The sequence below is a fragment of the Schistocerca americana genome, chromosome 8 (assembly GCF_021461395.2).
Source record: "Schistocerca americana isolate TAMUIC-IGC-003095 chromosome 8, iqSchAmer2.1, whole genome shotgun sequence".
Classification (NCBI taxonomy): domain Eukaryota; kingdom Metazoa; phylum Arthropoda; class Insecta; order Orthoptera; family Acrididae; genus Schistocerca; species Schistocerca americana.
In genome coordinates, this window is record NC_060126.1 from 489061879 (window position 1) to 489086800 (window position 24922).

Here is a 24922-nt window from a genome sequence, read left to right on the forward strand (position 1 = left end):
CATCTAGGTAAATATTCACTTAGAACGAAGGGAAGAATAAACCAAATGAGCTGTCATGAAAAATCTTAACTGTACCAAAAACGTATAAGGTTTACTATTTCGTGGAGCACATGGCTCATCTTATGCCTGGTGCACATTGCTCTTCATAAAAGTTGCAACGCGAAGAAGGTAGTGTATAACAAAATTATAGGTTTTGTCCGTGACTAATATAGTAGGAAGAAGACTCGTACATGATTTTTAGGTGTAGCGAAAGCAGCTACACCGGCCAGTCTCTATTGGCAGCAGAAACGGCTCCATCTGAGCTTGAATGACAATTACGGGTATGGCATTCGGGGACTGCTTCAGCTCAGTGCCAGAGATTATCAATCGTAGTAGCTGATGAGACACGAAACGTCACGCTTTCTGCCACATTCTTACGCGAGGTGTTCCACAGATAAAAGTGTAACTGTGCTTTCGGAGTCTGAACATGAACGCAAAATGTTTAAGGTACCACATACAAAAATGTCTTGACTTATACCCGTTACATTTTGAATACAGAATGTAATACGTACTACTACATCATTAGCCATACCTACTTTGTGCAGATGCGCTGAAATGCTTATCATCTGTACCGAAAGAGGTGTCGCAGTGGTTAGGACATTGGAGTTGCATTCGCGTGGACAACCTGCGTCCGGCCATCCAGATTTAGGTTTTCCGTGATTTCCCTAAATCACTCTGGGATAATTCCAGAATGTTTGCTTTGAAACGGTACGGCCATTACCCCTCCCTATCTCTTGTTCTCCTTCTCTAATGACCCAATGTCGACGGGACATTAAACCAAACCTTCCTTCCTTCCTTTTTGCTCATCATTTGATTATCCAAGCATGTTCTCTTTACACTGATGTAGCTTTAACCGCCTGCAGTCCATTTCTTATACAACAAATAGTATGCCGGTATTTACAGAAGGCTAGTTAATTCACAGAGCGATGTCGTATTTTGGTGGGGAGAGATTGCTTTGGATGTTCCATAAGGTTCGACACAGTTGAATTATGAAAAGATCGAACAAACATCGCTCCCAGACGTAACATTAATTGCCTACGTAAATCACTTAATCGGAACCATGTTTCGAGGCTAGACCTCACATCAGACTACAACGGCAGTAAGTGCAAATATGTGTTGAAGTTCCTTTGTATAGACTTGGTGTGTGCTGTGGTCTTCGTATGTACTGTGGTCATCTTCGTTACTGTGGCGTGGCACATTGCATTTCTGCTCATTGTGAATAACCCACATTTTGCTTTGAATAAATTAACACAAACATAGCTGAGAAGCTGAGTGAGTAAATATCAACAGATAACGTAGCAAATTATCATTTTGTGTAAGTTATTAACTGGTTGTGCAGAAATGGGTCTTTTAAGATGCACAGCTCTTTTAGTACACTCCAAACTTCACTACCAATGGCTAACTTAGTGTACTCACCTAAGGTAATAACCATAATAAACCGAAATTAAGTTTTATCTTCTCGGATACTCATAAAAATGGAAACTTAAACTGAGAAACCAACAAAAGCTTTTAGGGTCAGATAATTTTGTAAAAAGAACAACGAATCCCTTAGTTGGCATACAAGTCAGTTACTTAATATAGAAGCACATTCAGTGGTATTGTAGAGTATAATAATTTGGCATAACTCATCCCTTTAACAAAAAGGACTAACTCCCCAAATGTACTCACATTATTGGCTGAGAACAATAGCGATCAGTTTAAAAAAAATAAAAAAATAAAACACTGTAGTTTGTAAGGGATGCTTCTCTCGACAGTTGTGTGACGTAGTAAATCTACACTTTACGTATTACTGGCTCTCTGGAACCTCCGAATCAGCGAACTTTGTCCGGCAAGACGTATTTTCTTGTTGTTTTAGGTGTTGTCAACAATTTCCAATCAATACCTGTCAGGAACTATTATCCAAGGAGGTTCTGATCGGACTGAACGGTCAGGGGTAACTGCGTAGAACAAATACTATTTGAACAGTTTGCTAAAGTCGGCTGCGTGGGTAGCAGTGACTCACCATCCATGGTGTTCTCGAAAGGTGCGCATAATTACATGTGAAACCCGTGCACAAAACAGTATCATTCTTCTTTATCATTGGCTTCCGTTGGTGGAACACGTCATTTGCATAGGCTACTGTGGTCTGTTATAGCGAGAAAGAGTAATGCATAAAAGCAATATAGCCACGGCAAATTCGGCATGAAGTGGAATAAATTTAACAATTAATATAAGGGTGGTTGTGTCTAGGCACTTTGAAGAAAGATAAAATGATATCAGGTGTCATCCTTTCAAAGAAATATTATTGCACCTAGATTTGTGGAGCCTTAATATTCAAAAGCTAAAGAGAAACGTTCATACACTGGTGTTCAAAATTAAAGCAACAAACCACTATTTCCCCGTCCTGTATCTAACTGATGGTATAATCATACAAACAGTCAACAGACCTCCATACGGTCGTGTCCTTCACGGAAGATGGCACTCTGATCAACGGACGACTCACGCCAACAATGACGTCAGGGCATCTGTCAAACTGGATAGTGTTTATCGAGTAGTTCTACATCCACAATCGCTATGTACACAGTCATAGACGGTGCAATATGGCGCGGAAAAGATGCTTACCAGGCTCTCTGCGGTGGAGGGCCATGGGAAAAATGGAAGCAGAACAGTCGCTAACTGATGTGGCACTACGGCTTAATGTGAATCGCTCTGTTCTTTCCCGGATGTGGCGACAGTTTGTTGTGACTTGGCAAGACAGCCAAGCCACTATGAGGTAGCCGAAAGGCACGCGTTTAAGCTCACGCAGGCTGGCGTGAGGTCTGGAACAGTTAAAGTAGTTGAGTCTAGTAAAAAAAGTACGGAGCTTCTGGAATACTTAACTTTAATCCACAATTGGTGAACATCGGTCTCTCGGTACATGCATCACAAGATAAATGGCAAATGACAATGGCGCCTTGCTAGGTCGTAGCAAATGACGTAGCTGAAGGCTATGCTAACTATCGTCTCGGCAAATGAGAGCATAATTCGTCAGTGAACCATCGCTAGCAAAGTCGGCTGTACAACTGGGGGCGAGTGCTAGGAAGTCTCTCTAGACCTGCCGTGTGGCGGCGCTCGGTCTGCAATCACTGATAGTGGCGACACGCGGGTCCGACGTATACTACCGGACCGCGGCCGATGTAGAGGCTACCACCTAGCAAGTGTGGTGTCTGGCGGTGACACCACACAGTTTATAGAGATCGAAACTGTATCCCGAAGACTAGGGTAGGACCGTCCAAGTGTAGTATCAGCAAGAGAGAACCGTTATTTGGCTGTAAAGGAACGATGATAACGCCTTAGAACTGCGAGGCAACTGGCATCTGATCTCGCAGCACCGACTGGACGTGCTGTAGCGAGGCAAACGGTGTACAGACGGCTTCGGCAGAGTGGCCTTTACTATCAGAGACCTGCTGTGTGTGTACCTCTGACGTCTAGAATGGAGCCGTCAACATGCTAGTGGACGGTCGAGCAGTGGACCAATGTTGTTTCCACAGATGAGGTCCGATATGGTCTGAAGAGTGATTCCCGACGGATTCTCAACTGGAGGGAGCTTGGAACACGATTTCGGGAAAGACACTGATATCGAGGATGATACTTAACGGTGGGGGTATGGATTACGTTGAACACTCGAACACTTCTTCACCAAATTGTACGGTTAGGTCGTGACGAGATCTGGGGACCTGATGTGAGGTTATTGCGAGGTGCTGTGGGCCCAGACTTCGTATTGCTCTACGATAACGCGCGGTCTCCGCGTCGTTGATGTTTTCTTGGAGACCGAAGGTACTGCACGCGTAGTGTGGCTTTTCGCTCTCCCTATTTGAATCCCATAGAGCACGTCTGGGATGCACTAGGGACATGGGTTGCATCGCGGCGGCATCCACCAACCACTATCCAAGACTTGCGAGCAGCTCTGCAGGAACAATGGGCGTTATTACCTCAATATGACATTGATAGTATCACTCACAGCATGCCCTGTCGTTTGTCAGGCCTGTACTGCTGCCAGAGGTGGTCGCACCCCATACCGAGCTTTAACCAGCTGTCGGAATGTCTGTGTAAATCCGTTAAGGTGTAAAAATGTAACACAATTTTTGTTTACCACTATGCATGTTGCAGTTGTTTATGTTCTGTATTCTTTATATTGTTCAGGTGATTAATATAACCTGATTACAGTGTTTTGTGGAAAGATAAACGCAACCCTGCCAAATTGGCGTTTGTTTCTTTAAATTTCGACAGCAGTGTATATTAGTCAACACGACCAAAATTATTTCGCAACGAAGCACTTGCTCTCTTAACAGTCACTGCACAATAATGGAATATGAAGTAAGCGGTACCTTACAAATTATATCGTTTTCGTTGTATCAGTGACTTTCAATAGCCTATGACATGATTCTTATAAGACTAACTGCATCAAGTCTCTCCTACTTATGGTGACTCCAGGACATGTTCTGACCTATCTACATCATTCCAAGGAAGACTGAAAATGTTCGATTAGACGAAACCGGTGTAACTACAGAGATACGTTATGCGATTATTTCACTGCAAAGATAAGCAGTTATAACTGTGCGTAAGATACATGCATAGTTTTTTTTTTTTTTTTTTTTTTTTTTGCAAATGCTTTCTTCAGCAGGTGGGAATAATAGACACAGTTACACTGTTCATATTCATTCGCTAAATTTGTTTTCAACAATCTGTTTAAGTCTGAGAGTATTAAAAATTATCACAAACCCAAAGCTAGGAAGAATTGCTTGGATTACCCGCTGTTCACTCTACGACTGCGCGCTGACAACTAACGCCTCCAAATATTTTAAGTGGAAATCCGTAAAGCTTTCTACACAAAATAAACTTCATTAATTTTCTTCATCTTTATTCTTCACATCTACGTACTATTTCTCAACATAGTCACCAGTGCTGGAGATATGTGGCAAGACGTACTGTTAATACGATGTGGATGATTCAATACATGTCACTCATGATTGCCTATTATGACTATTTGCCAATGTACTTGTTATATTATGTTTCAATATTAACGATGAAGGCGATGGTTCGATAACTGACGTCGTGACGAAACTTTTTTTTTTTTTTTTGGTCATCAGTCTACTGACTGAATTGATGCGGCCCGCCACGAATTCCTTTCCTGTGCTAACCTCTTCATCTCAGAGTAGCACTTGCAACCTGCGTCCTCAATTATTTGCTTGACGCATTCCAATCTCTGTCTTCCTCTACAGTTTTTGCCCTCTACAGCTCCCTCTAGTACCATGGAAGTCATTCCCTCATGTCTTAGCAGATGTCCTATCATCCAGTCCCTTCTCCTTATCAGTGTTTTCCACATATTCATTTCCTCTCCGATTCTGCGTAGAATCTCCTCATTCCTTACCTTATCAGTCCACCTAATTTTCAACATTCGTCTATAGCACCACATCTCAAATGCTTCGATTCTCTTCTGTTCCGGTTTTCCCACAGTCCATGCTCCAGACGTACATCCTCAGAAACTTCTTCCTCAAATTAAGGCCGGTATTTGATATTAGTAGACTTCTCTTAACCAGAAATGCCTTTTTTTGTCATAGCGAGTCTGCTTTTGATGTCCTCCTTGCTCCGTCCGTCATAGGTTATTTTACTGCCTACGTAGCAGAATTCCTTAACTTCATTGACTTCGTGACCATCAATCCTGATGTTAAGTTTCTCGCTATTCTCATTTCTACTACTTCTCATTACCTTCGTCTTTCTCCGATCTACTCTCAAACCATACTGTGTACTCATTAGACTGTTCATTCCGTTCAGCAGATCATTTAATTCTTCTTCACTTTCACTCAGGATAGCAATGTCATCAGCGAATCGTATCATTGATATCCTTTAACCTTGAATTTTAATTCCACTCCTGAACCTTTCTTTTAATTCCATCATTGCTTCCTCGATGTACGGATTGAAGAGTAGGGGCGAAAGGCTACAGCCTTGTCTTACACCCTTCTTAATACGAGCACTTCGTTCCTGATCGTCCACTCTTATTATTCCCTCTTCGTTGTTGTACATATTGTATACAACCCGTCTCTCCCTATAGCTTACCCCTACTTTTTTCAGAATCTCGAACAGCTTGCACCATTTTATTGTGTCGAACGCTTTTTCCAGGTCAACAAATCCTATGATAGTGTCTTGATTTTTCTTTAGCCTTGCTTCCATTATTAGCCGTAACGTCAGAATTGCCTCTCTTGTCCCTTTACTTTTCCTAAAGCCAAACAGATCGTCACCTAGCGCATTCTCAATTTTCTTTTCCATTCTTCTGTATATTATTCCTGTAAGCAGCTTCGATGCATGAGCTGTTAAGCTGATTGTGCGATAATTCTCGCACTTGTCAGCTCTTGCCGTCTTCGGAATTGTGTGGATGATGCTTTTCCGAAAGTCAGATGGTATATCGCCAGACTCATATATTCTACACACCAACGTGAATACTCGTTTTGTGGCCACTTCCCCCAATGATTTTAAAAATTCTGATGGACTGTTATCTATCCCTTCTGCTTTATTTGACCTTAAGTCCTCCAAAGCTCTTTGAAATTCCGATTCTAATACTGGATCCCCTATCTCTTCTAAATCGACTACTGTTTCTTCTTCTATCACATCAGACGAATCTTCACCCTCATAGAGGCTTTCAATGTATTCTTTCCACCTATCTGCTCTCTCCTCTGCATTTAACAGTGGAATTCCCGTTGCACTCTTAATGTTACCACCGTTGCTTTTAATGTCACCAAAGGTTGTTTTGACTTTCCTGTATGCTGAGTCTGTCCTTCCGACAATCATATCTTTTCCGATGTCTTCACAGTTTTCCTGCAGCCATTTCGTCTTAGCTTCCCTGCACTTCCTATTTATTTCATTCCTCAGCGACTTGTATTTCTGTATTCCTGATTTTCGCGGAACATGTTTGTACTTCTTCCTTTCATCAATCAACTGAAAAATTTCTTCTGTTACCCATGGTTTCTTCACAGCTACCTTTTTTGTACCTATGTTTTCCTTCCCAACTTCTGTTATGGCCCTTTTTAGAGATGTCGATTCCTCTTCAACTGTACTGCCTAATGCGCTATTCCTTATTGCTGTATCTATAGCGTTAGAGAACTTCAGACGTATCTCGTCATTCCTTAGTACTTCCGTATCCCACTTCTTTGCGTAATCATTCTTCCTGACTAATGTCTTGAACTTCAGCCTACTCTTCATCACTAGTATATTGTGATCTGAGTCTATATCTGCTCCTGGGTACGCCTTACAATCCAGTATCTGATTTCGGAATCTCTGTCTGACCATGATGTAATCTAATTGAAATCTTCCAGTATCTCCCGGCCTTTTCCAAGTATACCTCCTCCTCTTGTGATTCTTGAACAGGGTATTCGCTATTACTAGCTGAAACTTGTTACAGAACTCAATTAGTCTTTCTCCTCTTTCATTCCTTGTCCCAAGCCCATATTCTCCTGTAACCTTTTCTTCTACTCCTTCCCCTACAACTGCATTCCAGTCGCCCATGACTATTAGATTTTCGTCCCCCTTTACATACTGCATTACCCTTTCAATATCCTCATACACTTTCAGTATCTGTTCATCTTCGGCTTGCGACGTCGGCATGTATACCTGAACTGTCATTGTCGGTGTTGGTCTGCTGTCGATTCTGATTAGAACAACCCGGTCACTGAACTGTTCACAGTAACACACCCTCTGCTCTACCTTCCTATTCATAACGAATCCTACACCTGCTATACCATTTTCTGCTGCTGTTGATATTACCCGATACTCATCTGACCAGAAATCCTTGTCTTCCTTCCACTTCACTTCACTGACGCCTACTACATCTAGATTGAGCCTTTGTATTTCCCTTTTCAGATTTTCTAGTTTCCCTACCACGTTCAAGCTTCTGACATTCCACGCCCCGACTCGTAGAACGTTATCCATCCGTTGAGTATTCAGTCTTTTTCTCATGGTAACCTCCCCCTTGGCAGTCCCCTCCCGGAGATCCGAATGGGGGACTATTCCGGAATCTTTTGCCAATGGAGAGATCATCATGACACTTCTTCAAATACAGCCCACATGTCCTGTGGATACACGTTACGTGTCTTTAATGCAGTGGTTTCCATTGCCTTCTGCATCGTCATGTCGTTGATCATTGCTGATTCTTCCGCCTTTAGGGGCAATTTCCCACCCCTAGGACAAGAGAGTGCCCTAAACCTCTATCCGCTCCTCCGCCCGCTTTGACAAGGCCTTTGGCAGAATGAGGCTGACTTCTTATGCCAGAAGTCTTCGGCCCCCAATGTTGATTATTTATCAAAATTTAGGCAGTGGCGGGGATCGAACCCGGGACCGAAGACGTTTTGATTATGAATCAAAGACGCTGCTAGTGACGAAACTAGTCACCACTAATAAAGGAGATTTCTCATTGCAGCCTCGACAAAATTACAAACAGTAATTTTTCAATAGAGTTTTACGGGAAGAATGATTTCCATATGAGTTCACTTAGGATATCTCAATTAACCGCGTGTCTATCTAACAATACTAGTATTTTAACAATTTTCTACTGTAGGAAGTCGGCCACTGTGGCCGACAGATTCTAGGTGCTTCAGTCCGGAACTGCGCTGCTGCTACAGTAACAGGTTCGAACCCTGCCTCGGGCATGGATGTGTGTGATGTTCTTAGGTTAGTGAGGTTTAGGTAGTTCTAGGTATTGGGGACTGATAACCTCAGATGTCAAGTTCCATCCTGCTTAGAGCCATTTGAACCATTTTCCACTGTAGGAAAACTGCAGTTTCTCAGGATGGTGAGCTACTTAAATTCGTTAAGGCGAATGTTGGGGTGGTTCCATTGGAAAGACTCTGCCTATTTCCCCATCCCAGCTTCAGTTACTCCTACAATGACCTCGACATCGACAGGACGTTAAACTGTTAACTTCAAACTGCCGGTTTTTTCCTCAGCATTGCACAACTAAAAACGATCCGCGAATGACCACCGCTCCACATGGGACTAAACAGTGTGTGATAGTGTGGAGGAACGATACCATTATCAAGCTGCGTCATTCTACACAGAACGTGCAGGCTAATTGCATCTTGGCGTGACAGTCAGTACTATCTCAAATAACATTCTGTGTTTCATTTGAGCGCCGTTTATAAAATAACAATCACAAATTATTATGCTAGGTAACTGTTGCCGCACCACTGGCGCTCCATCTTCCATGATCCTGTACAGCGACGCGAGAGAAGAACATCTGGCGTCACTAAATAACGCCGCAGACAACCTGCTGCCATGAGCGAGGGTCGCGGTGCGGTAACATCAGAACTGGTTTTGCGGCACAGCGGGAGGAACTCACATCTGGGCGATGCTGAGGTAACGACCTGTCTGGTCCCCACATTCCCCCTTCCCCCTCCCCCTCCACCCCGCCACCCCGCCGCACATCACAGCCACGGTCATTGGCACTGGTGCTACAATTTGCCATTATCTCCCGTAAGCGCTCCAGGGGCCGAACGGGTATAAAAGAGCAGACGCCTCCAGAGGCAGACACACACGGTGACCCACCAGACTACAGTGCAGACCTCGTGTTCGCAACTCCACATCTCCTCATCATGAAAGCCGTGAGTATGCACACAATTCAGAGATTTTGCTGCTTAGTGAATGCACTTTCTGCTGTACTGTCAACTCATGTTGTGATACAAGGCTAACTGACGATCAGTTACATTAATAGATCGATTCTGTACTGACTTTGTAAATGTCAGTAATCATCGTGGATCAGTTACGAAAGTTATCTTCCTTCGAATTGAAATCAAGAGTAGTTTACATTCTGAGCTCCAAATATCCATTTAAATCAGTTTTTCGGAAGTATCTAAAACATTTACTAAGTTGCTTAGATTATATAGCAATCACATGCGTATTGTGCAAGTAGTTCTACTCCTTGGGTCAAATGTTCCTCACAGAATGACGCGCCGCAGTGGTCAGGACAGTGGGCTTGCCTTCGGGAGGGCAACGGTTCAGATCCCCATCTGGTTATTCGGATTTTCCGCGATTTCCACATATCGCTTATACAAAAGCGAAAATGATTCCACTGCAAAGGCCATGGAAGCTTTCTTTTCTCATCCGTCGATAAACAGAGCTTGTTCTTCCTCACTGATGACCCCACCCTCGACAGAAGTTAATCTCGAATCTTCCTTCCCTCTTTTCTTTCTGACAGCTTAGGACTGCATGGAATCGAATAACCGAAGAGCCCAGTACTAAAGAAGTTCGACTCCTCGAGTTTATCAGGATCTAGATACAACTAGCGCACCAACCCTGATGCCCGCATCTCGTGGTCGTGCGGTAGCGTTCTCGCTTCCCACGCCCGGGTTCCCGGGTTCGATTCCCGGCGGGGTCGGGGATTTTCTCTGCCTCGTGATGGCTGGGTGTTGTGTGCTGTCCTTAGGTTAGTTAGGTTTAAGTAGTTCTAAGTTCTAGGGGACTGATGACCTTAGATGTTAAGTCCCATAGTGCTCAGAGCCATTTGAACCAACCCTGACAATTGTTGTTGTTTCTGTTGTTTGCTTCACTTCCAGGACTGGCTTCATGTAGCTCTCTACACTAGTTTGTGTTTTGTAAGCCGCTTGGATAGCTGCAGCGACGTACATGTATTTCAGTTATCTTACTGTATTCAAGCTTTCGTTTGTCCTTACCAACTTGTTTCTCTTTGATTCGGTTCAGCTTATTCATTAGCTGTCACATGCATCAAAGTAGGCTTCAGCATGCTACTGGACACCATGTTTCGAAATCTTCTGTTCTATCACCCACGTTTCAGTTCAAACTAACGCTAACATTCAGATAAGTGCTTTTAGAAAAGAATGGAAGTTTACGCTTGTGAAAGGAAAAATAAGAAACTTCATTGCTTCAGTGCTGCTCAGCTTAGTGTAATTCCTTCTGCTTCTCATGTGGTACTCACTAATTTCTGGATGGTTTTGAATTTCTGGGCAGTTAGTTCAAGATATTTTCTGATGCTAAGTGATCTGTCCAGAGTTACGTCTAAGTATTTGGGATATTTGTTGAGCTTGGCTCGTTCTCCACAGCACATTGTCTTAAGTTCTTTGTCTGCCTGGAGGTTATTTAAGTGGAAAGTGCAAGTCAGTCTCTGATTTTTGAATGTGGGCACAGTCTCCATTTTCTGTAGTGCTGGTGTCGTACATCTAGGTCCACTGTTAAAGTTGTTTCTCCTTCTTCTAGCCATATGTTTGAGTCACTATAGCATTGAAGATTAAATGGGTAGATCATATAACTAATGAGGAGGTATTGAATAGCATTGGGGAAAAGAGACGTTTGTGGCACAACTTGACTAGAAGAAGGGATCGGTTGGTAGCGCATGTTCTGAGGCATCAAGGGATCACCAGTTTAGTACTGAAGGGCAGCGTGGAGGGTAAAAATCGTAGAGGGAGACCAACAGATGAATACACTAAGCAGATTCAGAAGGATGTAGGTTGCAGTAGGTACTGGGAGATGAAGAAGCTTACGCAGGATAGGGTAGCGTGGAGAGCTGCATCAAACCAATCTCAGGACTGATGACCACAACAAAACTATAGCATTATTGTCAACGTAGCAAAACATACGTGATAGTCTCTGACAGGTCACTAATGTAAACGTTAGAAAGGATTAGAGCTAATACTGATCCTTGCTGGAGTCTGTCCTCTGTTCTTCTTTATTTGCTTGTTTGGGACTCGAGATTTACCTTGCACTATCGGACTTCCTGCACTCTTTCCAACCGGTTTGTTAATTTCAAGCATGGAATCATGCCAGCAGACTTCATGATGAGACCATCCACCCATATCCTATGATAAGCTGCCCTGAGGTCAATAAAGTCTATTGATCTTTTTAAAATTTTTCTGAAATCCCACTTCTACATAAGATGTGAGAGCTAATACGCGTGTGCAGCTACTTCAGGTCCGGCTTCTTCATGTGGCAGGTCTTTGCCTATCGTCGGGTATATCCTGTTGCAGATCAACCGTTCCAGCAACTTAGCAAATGCACAGCAAAGCTATTGGACAGTAGTTTGGAGATTTCCTCTGTTTAAGAATGGCCAGAGTAAGAGACATTTAATATTAATTACGGGTATCTTCTGTTTTTAATATATTGTTGAAGACGTCTTTAAGCCAGGTTTTTAAATGGAGGTGATCCACATGAGTTCCAAAAGAAATCTGTTGGAATTCGATTACTCGATGAATAGTACAATTCTCAAGGCTGTGAATTCAACTAAGTACCTGGGTGTTAAAATTACGAACAACTTCAGTTGGAAAGACCACATATATAATATTGTGGGGAAGGCGAGCCAAAGGTTGCATTTCATTGGCTGGTCACTTAGAAGAAGCAACAAGTCCACTAAAGAGACAGCTTAACTACACTCGTTCGTCCTCTGTTAGAATATTGTTGCGCGGTGTAGGATCCTTATCAGGTGGGATTCACGGAGAACACCGAAAGGGTGCAAAAAAGGGCAGCTCGGTTTGTATTATCACGTAATAGGGGAGAGAGTGTGAGCAGATATGATTCGCGAGTGGGGATGGAAGTCATTAAAGCAAGGACGTTTTTCGTCGCGGCGAGATCTATTTACGAAATTTCTGTCACCAACTTTCTCTTCCGAATGCGAAAATATTTTGTTGAGCCCAACCTACGTAGGTAGGAATGATCATCAAAATAAAATAAGAGAAATCAGAGCTCGAACAGAGAGGTTTAGGTGTTCGTTTTTCCCGCGCGCTGTTCTGGAGTGGAATGCTAGAGAGATACTGTGATTGTGTTTCGATGAACCCTCAGCCGAGCACTTGAATGTGAATTGCAGAATAATCATGTAGATGTAGAATTTTAAACCTTTGTTCACCTCGTCGATAGGAAAAGATCATGAAAACTGTCTCGCTTCTTGCTGTATTTTTAGTCTATATGCAAGTCACTACGTCTTGCCTGTGACCTGTAACAAGTGGAGACTAATACGGGCCACCTCTGGTCCCTCCGGCAGGTGTTTGCTGTGGTGATCCTGGGCGTGGTGGCCGCCGCCAGCGCCGCCACGGTGCCAGCCAGCACCAGCGTCTACCAGCAGCCGCAGTACCAACCACTGCAGTACCAGCCCGTGGTGCAGTCCCAGCAGGTGGTGGGTGGTCGCGTCGTGCCGGCGGTGTACCCAGGCAGCGTGGCATCGAACGTCTACACCTCAGGAGTGGTCCCCAGCGTCTACTCCTCCGGAATCGTTCGCAACGTCTACCCAGCCAATGTCGCCCCCGTTGTAGGAGGAGCCTACCCTTACTACCCCACCGTCTGAGCTTCCAGTTCGCTGAAGCTTCCAGTTCGCTGATTAACTGATCAATTCTATGACGAATCCAAGCTGTTCCATGTATGACTGTGTAACTCCAAATATGGTGAATAAAGTTTTGTCTGTGCCATTGTAATGAGGTATTTTTTACTTCCAACTTTATTTTCCACACTTCATCATTATTTGTTCATGCTCAATTATGATGTAATTGTAATGTCAATTATACGACATATTTGACTTAATTCCTTTGGCCCCTGTGGGAAAATGAGGCATCCAGATGAACTCGCCATAAACGTCTGTCTCTGGCCATTTCCCTCAACTCCATCCAGATCTTGCCAACTGTCCTTGCTTCCCTTCCACCGTCCTCTTGTATGTAGCGTTAGGCCTGCCTCTCTTCCTCAGCCGGCCTCGGTGGCCGTGCGGTTCTAGGCGCTTCAGTCCGGAACCGCGGGACTGCTACGGTCGCAGGTTCGAATCCTGCCTCGGGCATGGATGTGTGTAATATCCTTAGGCTAGTTACGTTTAAGTAGTCCTAAATTCTAGGGGACTGATGACCTAAGATGATAGTCCCATACTGCTCAGAGCCATTTGAACCATTTTTCTCTTCCTCATTCCTTGGGGATTCCATTCCAATGCCTTCTTTTCGACTGATCCATACGGCTTTCTCAATCACCAGTTACCCTTACATATGTATTCTTCTATAGGTCTGGCTTTTTTTCCGACATCGTCATTATTTATTTTTTATGGTCACCAGCTATTCATTATGCCTGGGAGAAACCTATTTATGAAATTCTGTATCATTGATGTTATCTTTTTGTGTACTTTACAACTTTAACTGCACTACAAAATGACAGTGGTCATATTTGTATTAAAAATGCGAATTTTACTTTTGCATGTGACGTTTCTGTTTGTAATTCAGTTGTGTGGAGGTAGTATTTGCCTACTTTATGCGGTGTATCACATCTTCCCCAGATCCACAATCTTCTGTCGCTACAGTACCCAAATACAGGAATGAATTGACAACCCTGCTCCCCTAAAAGCATCGGAACTTCCTTGTTTCCAGGATTTATCCTCATTTCCTTTGCATTACCTATGTTTGTCTTGAGCCTAGAATTCCTCTTCTTTTTTTCAGTGAATTTAATTTATCTTTGTATCTATTTGCCTTTGTATCTATTTGCTAATAAAACTATGATGTCTTCGAAATCCAAATGCTCCATAAGTTCATGGATCCTCCACTGGATTTCTCGTCTCCAACCCGCTGTTACTCTTCTCATAACTGAGTCAAGACAAGCCCGAAGAGCGTTGGTGGCAAAATACAAGACTGCCGGTCTCAGATTGTTACCGGCAACGAGGATGAGAATTATGGCCTTCATTTTGTTTTGGTTCATCCGTTTTTTGTCTTGTCTGATGCAAAACGCCACGACTTCATGACATATGCCACCTGCCACCCTTCTTGTTTCAATCCAGCGCTTACAGCTAATCTACAAAGTAATAGTTTTATACCTATCAGTCTCTGTATTTTCCTACGGTTTTAAATTTCAACAGCTCTTTCGTATACCATAATATATTTTAACACGTGTCCTGTAGTCCTTGGAATGACGGTAGGTAACCATAGAGCAGGGTAGCTCGGATGCATGGATCCATGAGCAGTATGCCACTGGCCTTTTATTCAATGTTTTATGGTGCTAAACAAGCCAGTTTGAAATTTTACGTACATTGGAATTTGAACAAACCATTCCATTGGACCAATATTCTAAACAAACTTCTGTGACAGGGCAACGGGCTTAGCCCTCAAACAGTTAATAATGTAAATAGTTAGAAAAATGTTTCAAAAGATTCTTAAGAAGTAACAACGGGCTTTGTCCTTGAAAACAGTTAAGCCTTTAAACAGTCACCAAAATTTTTCTTAACAGAAGAAATTCACACATCCATTTCAGGCTTTCAGTAAGAAAACTCTATCAGGCTTTAAGTTAAGGTTCAATTAGCTGAACATCGAGTGGCATTCAATCACTCGAAAGTTTGAAACCCAAAAACTCCAATTAGCATGCCAATCCGTAAAGAACTCAGAACTATGATGCTCGGCTAGTAGCCACAATGTGCTTCACACTGAAACTTCCTGGCAGATTAAAACTGTGTGCCCGACCGAGACTCGAACTCGGGACCTTTGCCTTTCGCGGGCAAGTGCTCTACCAACTGAAGGTAGGAGACGAGGTACTGGCAGAAGTAAAGCTGTGGGTACCGGGCGTGAGTCGTGCTTCGGTAGCTCAGTTGGTAGAGCACTTGCCCGCGAAAGGCAAAGGTCCCGAGTTCGAGTCTCGGTCGGACACACAGTTTTAATCTGCCAGGAAGTTTCATATCAGCGCTCACTCCGCTGCAGAGTGAAAATCTCATTCTGCTTTACACTATCTGACCAAGGTCTACCAATTAAGAAAAATGTTAAACCAATACCTTAGTATATTAACGACAATCTATAAAATGCTAATACACAGATAAATTAAAATATTAATAAACGCAGTGGTTCGTTTAATTTAAATGTGAAACTGATTTTCACCGGTTGTACAGACAATGGTTCAGTTGCATACATTCAGGAAAATGGCGTCTGCTCTAACACACCTGGCTGACGTAAACATTCTAAGACAGGTACTTGTACAATCCACCAGCGGGCCCACGCTTCGTGCCAAATTAACGTGTACAATTACAACAGGCCTCTGCAGCAGAGAGGGAAGCACAATGAATTTACACATCACAACAAGGCAAACCAATTATACACTAATTAACAGTATTGCCCAATAAAGGCTTGCAAATGGCTCAAACTATCACGTGAACATTAACTCTTATGCCGATCATGACCGTACTGGTTAACACCCCGTCAATACAGAAAGGGAACGAGTTTTTACGTTACGTTGGTGCATAAGTCCGTAGCGTTTTTCTTCTGCCTGTTGATATTCCAATTGCTATGGGTTTATTTATCGATTACCATGTTTTGTTTCCTGTTGCTATTGGAATTACCGTGTTGTCATTTTGTCATTTGGAGATAGTGTGTGGATTTGTGGACGCTTGAAAATGGACTTCCAAGTAAAGGAAAAGGAAGATTTTCGACGTATTCTTCTATTTGAATTCAGTAGAACGTTAAGAGCAGTAGAGGCCGTCAGAAATATTGGACCGTGTACGGCGATTATACTACTGGACAGAGCGCTGCAAAAAACGATTTTCTCGTTTTAAGGAGGGTGGTTTAGACGTTATTGTCTGTCCATATTCAGAAAGACCCTCGAGGTTTGATGAAGTTCGTTTAAACGCATTAATCCACAATGATCCATGTCACTGTACTCGAGAACTGGCAGATGTGATTAACTGTGATCATTCCATCGCCGTCCGACATTTGGATGCAATTGGAAAAGTTCAAAAACCGGGACTACGGTTACCGCATGCTCTAAGATTAAACCACAAAACTCGGCTGGTAGCCATGTGTGCATCAATGTTTGCTCGTCATCCTTTCGTGAACAACACCGACCATTCGTATCCTGTATCGTTAATCGTGACGAGAAATGGTGCCTTCAAGCAAACGTAATTAAAAGAAAGGAATTGTTGAGCCCTAAGAAAAACGGCAGCTCCCCCTGTAAAGACCAGTGCAAAAGATAATGCTATACCTCTGGTGGAACAGCGACGGTATGGTGTATTACTAATTGCTTCCCCGACGTGTAACCACCACTTCCGACAATTATTGCCAACAACTGAGACGTTCTGCAGACGCAGTCCAAGATCAACGACCAGGAAGAGTGCGTCAAGTGGTGTTACTCCACGGTGATGGCAGCCCGCATTCTGATTGATGAGAAAAACGCTACACAAGAGTTGCCTTGCGATTTCATCCCTCACCCACCTTGTTCACCTGATATTGCGCCAGAAGATTTTCAAATTTTTCACTATCTGCCGAACAACCTTCAAGGATCTTTCTTTCCGGAAGATAATCTGCTCCGGACATGGCTCGACGTGTAATTCGCCTGAATATAAAGTGATTTCTACTGTCGCGGAATCGAAACGTTGGCTCTGAGCACTATGGGACTTAACAGCTGTGGTCATCAGTCCCCTAGAACTTAGAACTACTTAAAACTAACTAACCTAAGGACATCACACATATCCATACCCGAGGCAGGATTCGAACCTGCGACCGTAGCAGTCGCGCGGTTCCGGACTGCGCGCCTAGAACCGCGAGACCACCGCAATCGAAACGTTACCCCATCCTTGGCAGACTGCTGTAGATGATGACGGAGAATATATTATTGATGTCTAAAATCACTCTTTTGTGTGCCTGTAGTCTTTATGAAACCTATATACTCTAATGGCCATTAAAATTGCTACACCACGAAGATGACGTGCTACAGACGCTAAATTTAGCCGACAGGAAGAAGATGCTGTGATATGCAAATGTTTAGCTTTTCAGAGCATTCACACAAGGTTGGCGCCGGTGGCGACGCATACAACGTGGTGACATGAGGAAAGTTTCCAACCGATTTCTCATACACAAACAGCAGTTGACCGGCGTTGCCTGGTGAAACGTTGTTGTGATGCCTCGTATAAGGAGGAGAAATGCGTACCATCACGTTTCCGACTTTGATAAAGGTCGTATTGTAGCCTATCGCGATTGCGGTTTATCGTATGGCGACATTGCTGCTCGCGTTGGTCGACATTCAATGAGTGTTAGCAGAATACGGAATCGGTGGGTTCAGGAGGGTAATGCGGAACGCCGTGCTGGTTCAAATGGCTCTGAGCACTATGAGACTTAACATCTATGGTCATCAGTCCCTTAGAATTTAGAACTACTTAAACCTGACTAACCTAAGGACATCACACAACACTCAGTCATGCCGTGCTGGATCCCAACGGCCTCGTATCACTAGCAGTCGAGATGACAGGCATCTTATCCGCATGGCTGTAACGGATCGTGCAGCCACGTCTCGATTCCTGAGTCAACAGATGGGGATGTTTGCAAGACAACAACTATCTCTACGAACCGTTCGACGACGTTTCCAGCAGCGTGGACTATCAGCTCGGAGAACATGGCTGCGGTTACACTTCACGCTGCATCACAGACAGGAGCGCCTGCGATGGTGTACTCAACGACGAACCTGGGTGCACGAATGGCAAAACGTCATTTTTCCGGATGAATCTAGGTTCTGCTTACCCATCGTGATGGTCGCATCCGTTTATGGTGACATTGCGGTCAACGCACATTAGAAGTGTGTATTCGTCATCGCCATACTGGCGTATCACCCGGCGTGATGGTATGGGATGCTATTGGTTACACGTCTCGGTGACCTCTTGTTCGCATTGACGGCACTTTGAACAGTGGACGTTACATTTCAAATGTGTTACGACCCGTGGGTTTACCCTTCATTCGATCCCTGCGAAACCCTACATTTTAGCAGGATAATGCACAACCGCATGTTGCAGGTCCTGTAAAGGCCTTTCTGGATACAGAAAATGTTCGACTGGTGCCCTGGGCAGTACATTCTCCAGATCTCTCACTAACTGAAAACGTCTGGTCAATGGTGGCCGAGCAACTGGCTCGTCACAATACGGCAGTCGGTACTCTTGATGAACTGTGGTATCTTGTTGAAGCTGCATGGGCAGCTGTACCTGTGCGCGCCATCCAATGTCCGTTTGACTCAATGCCCAGGCGTATCAAGGCCGTTATTACTGCCAGAGGTGGTTATTCTAGGTACTGTTTTCTCAGGATCTATGCACCCAAATCGCGTGAAATTGTAATCACATGTCAGTTCTAGTATATTATATTTGTCCAATAAATACCTATTTGTCATACGCATTTCTTCTTGGTGTAGCAATCTTAATGAACAGTAGTGTAAAACGCTACGAACTTACGTACCAACAGAATAGAGCGACTTGCAATTCCACTCTCTATCCCTAAATCCCAAAATGACGCTCTGTAGTACATCGCTGACATTTGACACTATAACTGCAAAGTGAATTTAGGGCATCGAAAGCAGTGCGTGATCCTGACAAGAGTAGTGTAACTCCTTGGCCAGTAAAGACGACCTGGAGTTGAAATTGATACATACATATCAGTCCAGTTGCTTCTTCTTAGATATTTATCCTTGCAATTTTCAACATCCGTCCTAAGCACCACGTCCCAAATTCTTGGATTCTCTTCTTTTTCGGTTTTCCCAAAGTCCATGTTTCACTGTCGTACAACGCTGTGTTCTAGACGATCATTATCACAAATTATTTCCACAAAGTAAGGCCAGTGTTTGATACGAAGAGACTTGTCTTAGCCATGATTTCTTTCTTTGGGTGTGGTAGTATGCTTGTTAACTCCTCCTTACTCCGTCCACCATGGATTGGTTTGCTTCAATGGTAGCAGACTTCCTTCATTTCATCTACTTTTCTCTCACCAATTTTGACATTAGGTGTAACGATAATGTTACTCATGCTAAACCTCATAACTTATTTTGTTTCTGTGTACCCGCTACTTATATTCTGCACTTACTACACAGTTCATTCTATTCAACAGGTCCTGTAACTCTTCTTCGCCTTCACTGCGGGTAGCAATGTTGTCAGTGAATCTTTTCATTTACGCACTTTCACCTTGCCCTTTAATTACATTTTTGAAACTTTTTTCATTTCCACTTCTATGCACAGATTTAGAAGTAGGAAAGAAAGCTTCCCTGTCTTAATCCATTTTAATCCGAGTACTTCCAAGTTGATCTTCCAGTCTTATTGCTTCCTCTTGATTCTTGTACATGTGGTTTATTGCTTACTCATATTTTCCTAAAAATTTCGAACGTCAGTCGACATTACAATGCCGAATGATTTTTACAAGTCGACAGATACAATGGACATTGCTCGATTTTTCTTCAGTCCTGCACTCGTTATCAGATGCAGTATCAGAACTGTCTGACGGATTTACCTCTCTTAAAGTCGAACTGGCAGTCATTTAACACGTCTTAACCTTCTGTCGGGCGCGGTGTTTGTCGCAGCGAGATCGCGCGCGGTGTATCAAATTGATCACACCGTTTATTCACGTGATCATTTATTAAATTCTGATCACAAAACATATTATAAGTGCCAAGTATATTTAAAGAAAGACAAAGATGACATACGAGCACAACTGCAGTAGAAATATTCGTCATTCAGATTTCTTATCGTCAATGTTGGGCTTTAGTAACAAATGATAAAAACGTCGCTTTTTCATTTGCTTCTTTATTATATTTCACTAATAAAACACATTACAAATGACAATTATCTTTACGGAAAGGCTATTATGACACTGTAGCAGAACAACAATGATATTACAACTCATTCATTTGTTTCACCGTCACTTTTTGACTGTGGTAACAAATGCAGAATTTTTCCGCATTCAGAGCAAAAAGGTTCAATGTGTATCAGACAGATAGGTTTCTGACACATTTTGCAACAATATTTTGTCAGTCCTTTTTTTTCTGTGCGGGTATTACACCTTTTCCTCTTGATCCTAGTACCTTGTTCTTCGTTTCTGCTTGTGTCTTCTGCTTCTTCCTCACACGTTGGCCCGCATAATTCAACATGGCGGCGAGTGAGTGACGTGCGTTAGCTTGACTCGCAAGTTTACGTGAAATCTGGAGGTGTTTTAAGCAGTTAGGCTAGTCTACATATACTAAAGCCATATATCTACTAACGAGTGTCGTATTTTACATCACATGCTGAGCACCAATTACACGGAATCGCACTTAAAATGGAAAATCACCGAACAACGCGCAGTGCAGCCAACGGCCAGGCCGGAGACAGCGCAGGCGTGGAGTCCACACCGGGAGCTGCGGCCGCTCCGCCCGGCATCGCTGGCGTCGCCGCACTCGTGAAGGCTGAGGTGAGGTGAGTGCCGCGCTGCGGGCCAAGGAGACGCTCGGCCTCGTTGTTCAAACCATCACTGATGCCGTCACTGCAGCAGTGACGGACAAAATACAGATGACTCTGGAGGCGAATGCGAGCGAGATCCGTGCACTGGACACATCTTTAAAAGCAAGTGAGGAGAAAGCACGACTGCTCGAACAGAAATTGATCGAGAAGACGGACGAGCTCGAACAATATCAGAGACGCAATAATCTCAGACTGTTCGGCATTCCAGAGAGCAGCAGAGAGAACACGGATGAACTTGTGATAAACCTTGTCCAAGAAAAGCTAGGCGTGCAGCTGACTCTGAGTGACATTGACAGAAGTCATAGAGTGGGTCGTAAGTCGCCAGGTCCTACAAAACCAAGACCTATAATAGTGAAATTTATGTCCTATAGGAAAAGATCTGAAATCTTCAGAGCAAAGAAGAATCTCGTGAAGTCGGGTCTGACAGTACGCAAGGATCTGACGTCTGAAAGGCTAATCATTTTGAAGAGCGCGATTTCGAAATTTGGGCTACAGAACGTATGGAGAAATGACGGGAGGATAATGGTTAAGACCGAAAACGGAAAGAAAACAATTTGCAGTGTTAATGAACTCGAAAGCCTGTGCTTTAGAAGCTAAATCATGTCTGATCTTGCTACCACTAACATGTATGTTTATATTGTTTACACTGTCAACCATAACTTAACTAATGTATTATGGAATTGTTCGTTTCTCTACATAACTATTTTTTATCTCTAATTATTTTTTCTCGTGTAATTTTTGTTGTTATTTGCATCATCAACTTTTCGTCTCTCCACGTAACTATTTTAATCTTTAATTGGTTTTTCTCATGTAATTTTGTTAATTATTACATAAGGTAGTCTCACTTCCATCCTTAATTAGCAACCCACCATCATACTTTAGCTGTTATCCTCATAAGTGCAATTAATAGCACACTCTGCCGTAACGTGCAGATTACTCCCGTTGTGCTTAGCGAAATTCCTTCCCCTGCCAGCCCACGGCTACTTCCAGAACCGTTGCAGACCTCGTTGACCTTGGCCGCAGATCCCGTTGCCTCCCCGGGGACCCACCCCCTCCCCCTCCCGGCCGCTTTCACTGCACAGAACTGGGAGGACACTCCCTTACCCCCCCCCCCCCCCCCCCCTCCTTCACACGCCTTCCGCATTCCTCATGCCAGACCCTCATGTCACTGCTCACCACGACCTGCTAATATCGGTCGGCAGCCTCCTCCGGCAATCAACACCAAGCTGCGTATTGCACATGCAAATGTCCAGTCTCTGCCAGCCCACTTCGACGAGTTCAAATATATATTTCAAACTGCTGATATACACGTAATACTTTTGTCAGAGACTTGGCTTAAACCAAGTATTCCTACATTTTCCGTAAACCTAGATGCCTATATCTTTCTCAGGCACGACAGATGCAACAGACGAGGGGGCGGAGTAGGGGCGTACATACGCTCTGATTTGTCACCTACTGTACTGCACACATCCGACAACAATGTAGATAAACAAGAGGAATGTATGTTCATAGAGATCAAATCCCTTAACTGAAAGTGCTTAATATGTTTCCTTTACAAACCTCCTAAAGTACGTGGGTTCGCCTGCTTCGAAACTGCCCTCTCTAGTCTCGAATCGTCATATGAACGTGTAATTATAGCAGGTGACACTAACATTAATATTCTGCGCAATAGTCCTTCCACTGGGAAATTTAAGAGGATGCTTTCTTCCTCAAATATGACGCCACTTCAGCTGGCACCTACTCATCACACGACTACCAGTCACACTTTCATGGATATATTCGCAACGAAATCTCTAAACAGAATAATCCGCACCTCTCAAATATCTGCGCCTGGCATGTCTGCCCATGACATTATTTTCATGACGTATTCACTAGAATGTCCTAGAAAGAAACAAAAACTGTCTACATACCGAGACCTCAAACGCATAAATTTGCTTGAACTCGAAACTGAGGCACAAGAAATAGTTTGGGGGATGACTTCTACTCCCCTCATGGACATAAACGACAAACTCCAGGATTTCACTAACAAAATTACTCAACTATATGACAAATATGCTCCAATAAAGACAAGAAAAGTAAAAAGGCAACCTGCACCTTGGCTGACTGATGAACTGAAACAGCTCATGAATCTCAGAGACGCTGCACATCGAGCATACAAGATACACCCTACACCTGAAAATCATACTGTATACAAGCAGAAACGAAACAAAGTCAGTCAAGCGGTGAGAAACGCTAAGCTCAGGCAAGCCCCTACATTAGCTGACAATAGATGTAGACCAGCTATCCTGTGGAAACATCTCTGTAGTCTCGGTTTAGGCAAAATTAAAGTTACAGAAAATCCCATGGTCCCAGGTTAAGAACTAAACCGATTCTTCACATTACCTACAACCACAATTGAACCGAGAAAAAAACAGAGAATCGTTGATTACTTCATGGGGATGAACGACTGTAGCAAAGAAAAGTTCTATCTACAGCACGTCACCTACAGTACTGTCAAGAAAGCCATAATGCGGATTAGATCAACATCTACTGGACATGATGGCATCACTATCCAGATGGTAAAACTTATTATTGACCAACTACTGCCCACTATAACAGTCATTTTCACGATTCATTAATCACAAGTGTTTTCCCCGAGGCCTGGAAACTGGGACAAATTAAGCCACTGCCTAAAAAGGACATCGCCACAGCACCCTCTGACTACCGCCCCATCTGCCTTCTTCCTGTACTGACAAAGGCCTTACAATATGTAGTTCGTGGCCAGCTCACCAACTACCTAACTACTAAGAACCTGCTAGACGAATACCAGCCGGCCTCGGTGGTCTAGCGGTTCTAGGCGCTCAGTCCGGAGCCGCGCGACTGCTACGGTCGCAGGTTCGAATCTTGCCTCGGGCATGGATGTGTGTGATGTCCTTAGGTTAGTTAGGTTTAAGTAGCTCTAAGTTATAGGGGACTGATGACCATGGATGTTAAGTCCCATAGAGCTCAGAGCCATTTGAACCATTTTTTTTAACGAATACCAATCAGGTTTCCGTAAACATCGAAGCACTACATCTGCACTGATAAAGGTGATAGATGACCTGAAACTTGCCATGGACAGACAAGAAGCAACTATCATTTGCTTCTTAGATTTCAGCAAAGCATTTGGTACTGTCGACCTCGACATCTTACGAGCCAAACTTAGCGGTCTGAATTTCTCACCAAGTGCAGTGCAATGGTTTCACTCAAACATGACGTCTCGTCAGCAAAGCGTCCTGTCTGGGAATATAAAATCACAATGGCGGCAGGTAGTGTCAGGCGTTCCCCAAGGCTCAGTATTAGGTCCTATACTCTTCTCTCTGTATGTCAATGATGTGTCATCGGTTCTGACCTATTGCTAATATCATATGTATGCTGATGACCTTCAGTTGTATCTAAGTGCGAAAGCAAGCAATCTCAAGAAAGCTATAGAAAATTTCAATACTGACCTCGATGCACTGTCAAAATGGGCACAGGACATAGATCTAAAACTAAACCCATCTAAAACCCAAGCGGTACTTGTTGGTCACTCTAAGCTCATTAGCCCAAAACATCGGGAATCCGTACCACCTCTTATCCTAAATGGAACAAATATTAACTTCTCTTCCTCAGCAAAGAGTTTGGGAGTAAAAATAGATGAAAATCTAAATTGGACAGAGCACGTAACTGCAGTGT

General features: G+C 43.4%; 1 protein-coding gene across 1 annotated transcript; it reads left to right on the forward strand.

The window, feature by feature from the left end:
• The first annotated feature begins 9321 nt into the window (after nucleotides 1–9321).
• On the forward strand, nucleotides 9322–13457 carry LOC124545158. Its single transcript, XM_047123992.1, has 3 exons — nucleotides 9322–9402; nucleotides 9525–9647; nucleotides 13031–13457. The coding sequence occupies exons 1-3, from the start codon at nucleotides 9322–9324 to the stop codon at nucleotides 13328–13330; spliced, it is 504 nt and encodes a 167-aa protein (XP_046979948.1). The 3' UTR covers nucleotides 13331–13457.
• The last annotated feature ends 11465 nt before the right edge of the window (nucleotides 13458–24922 follow it).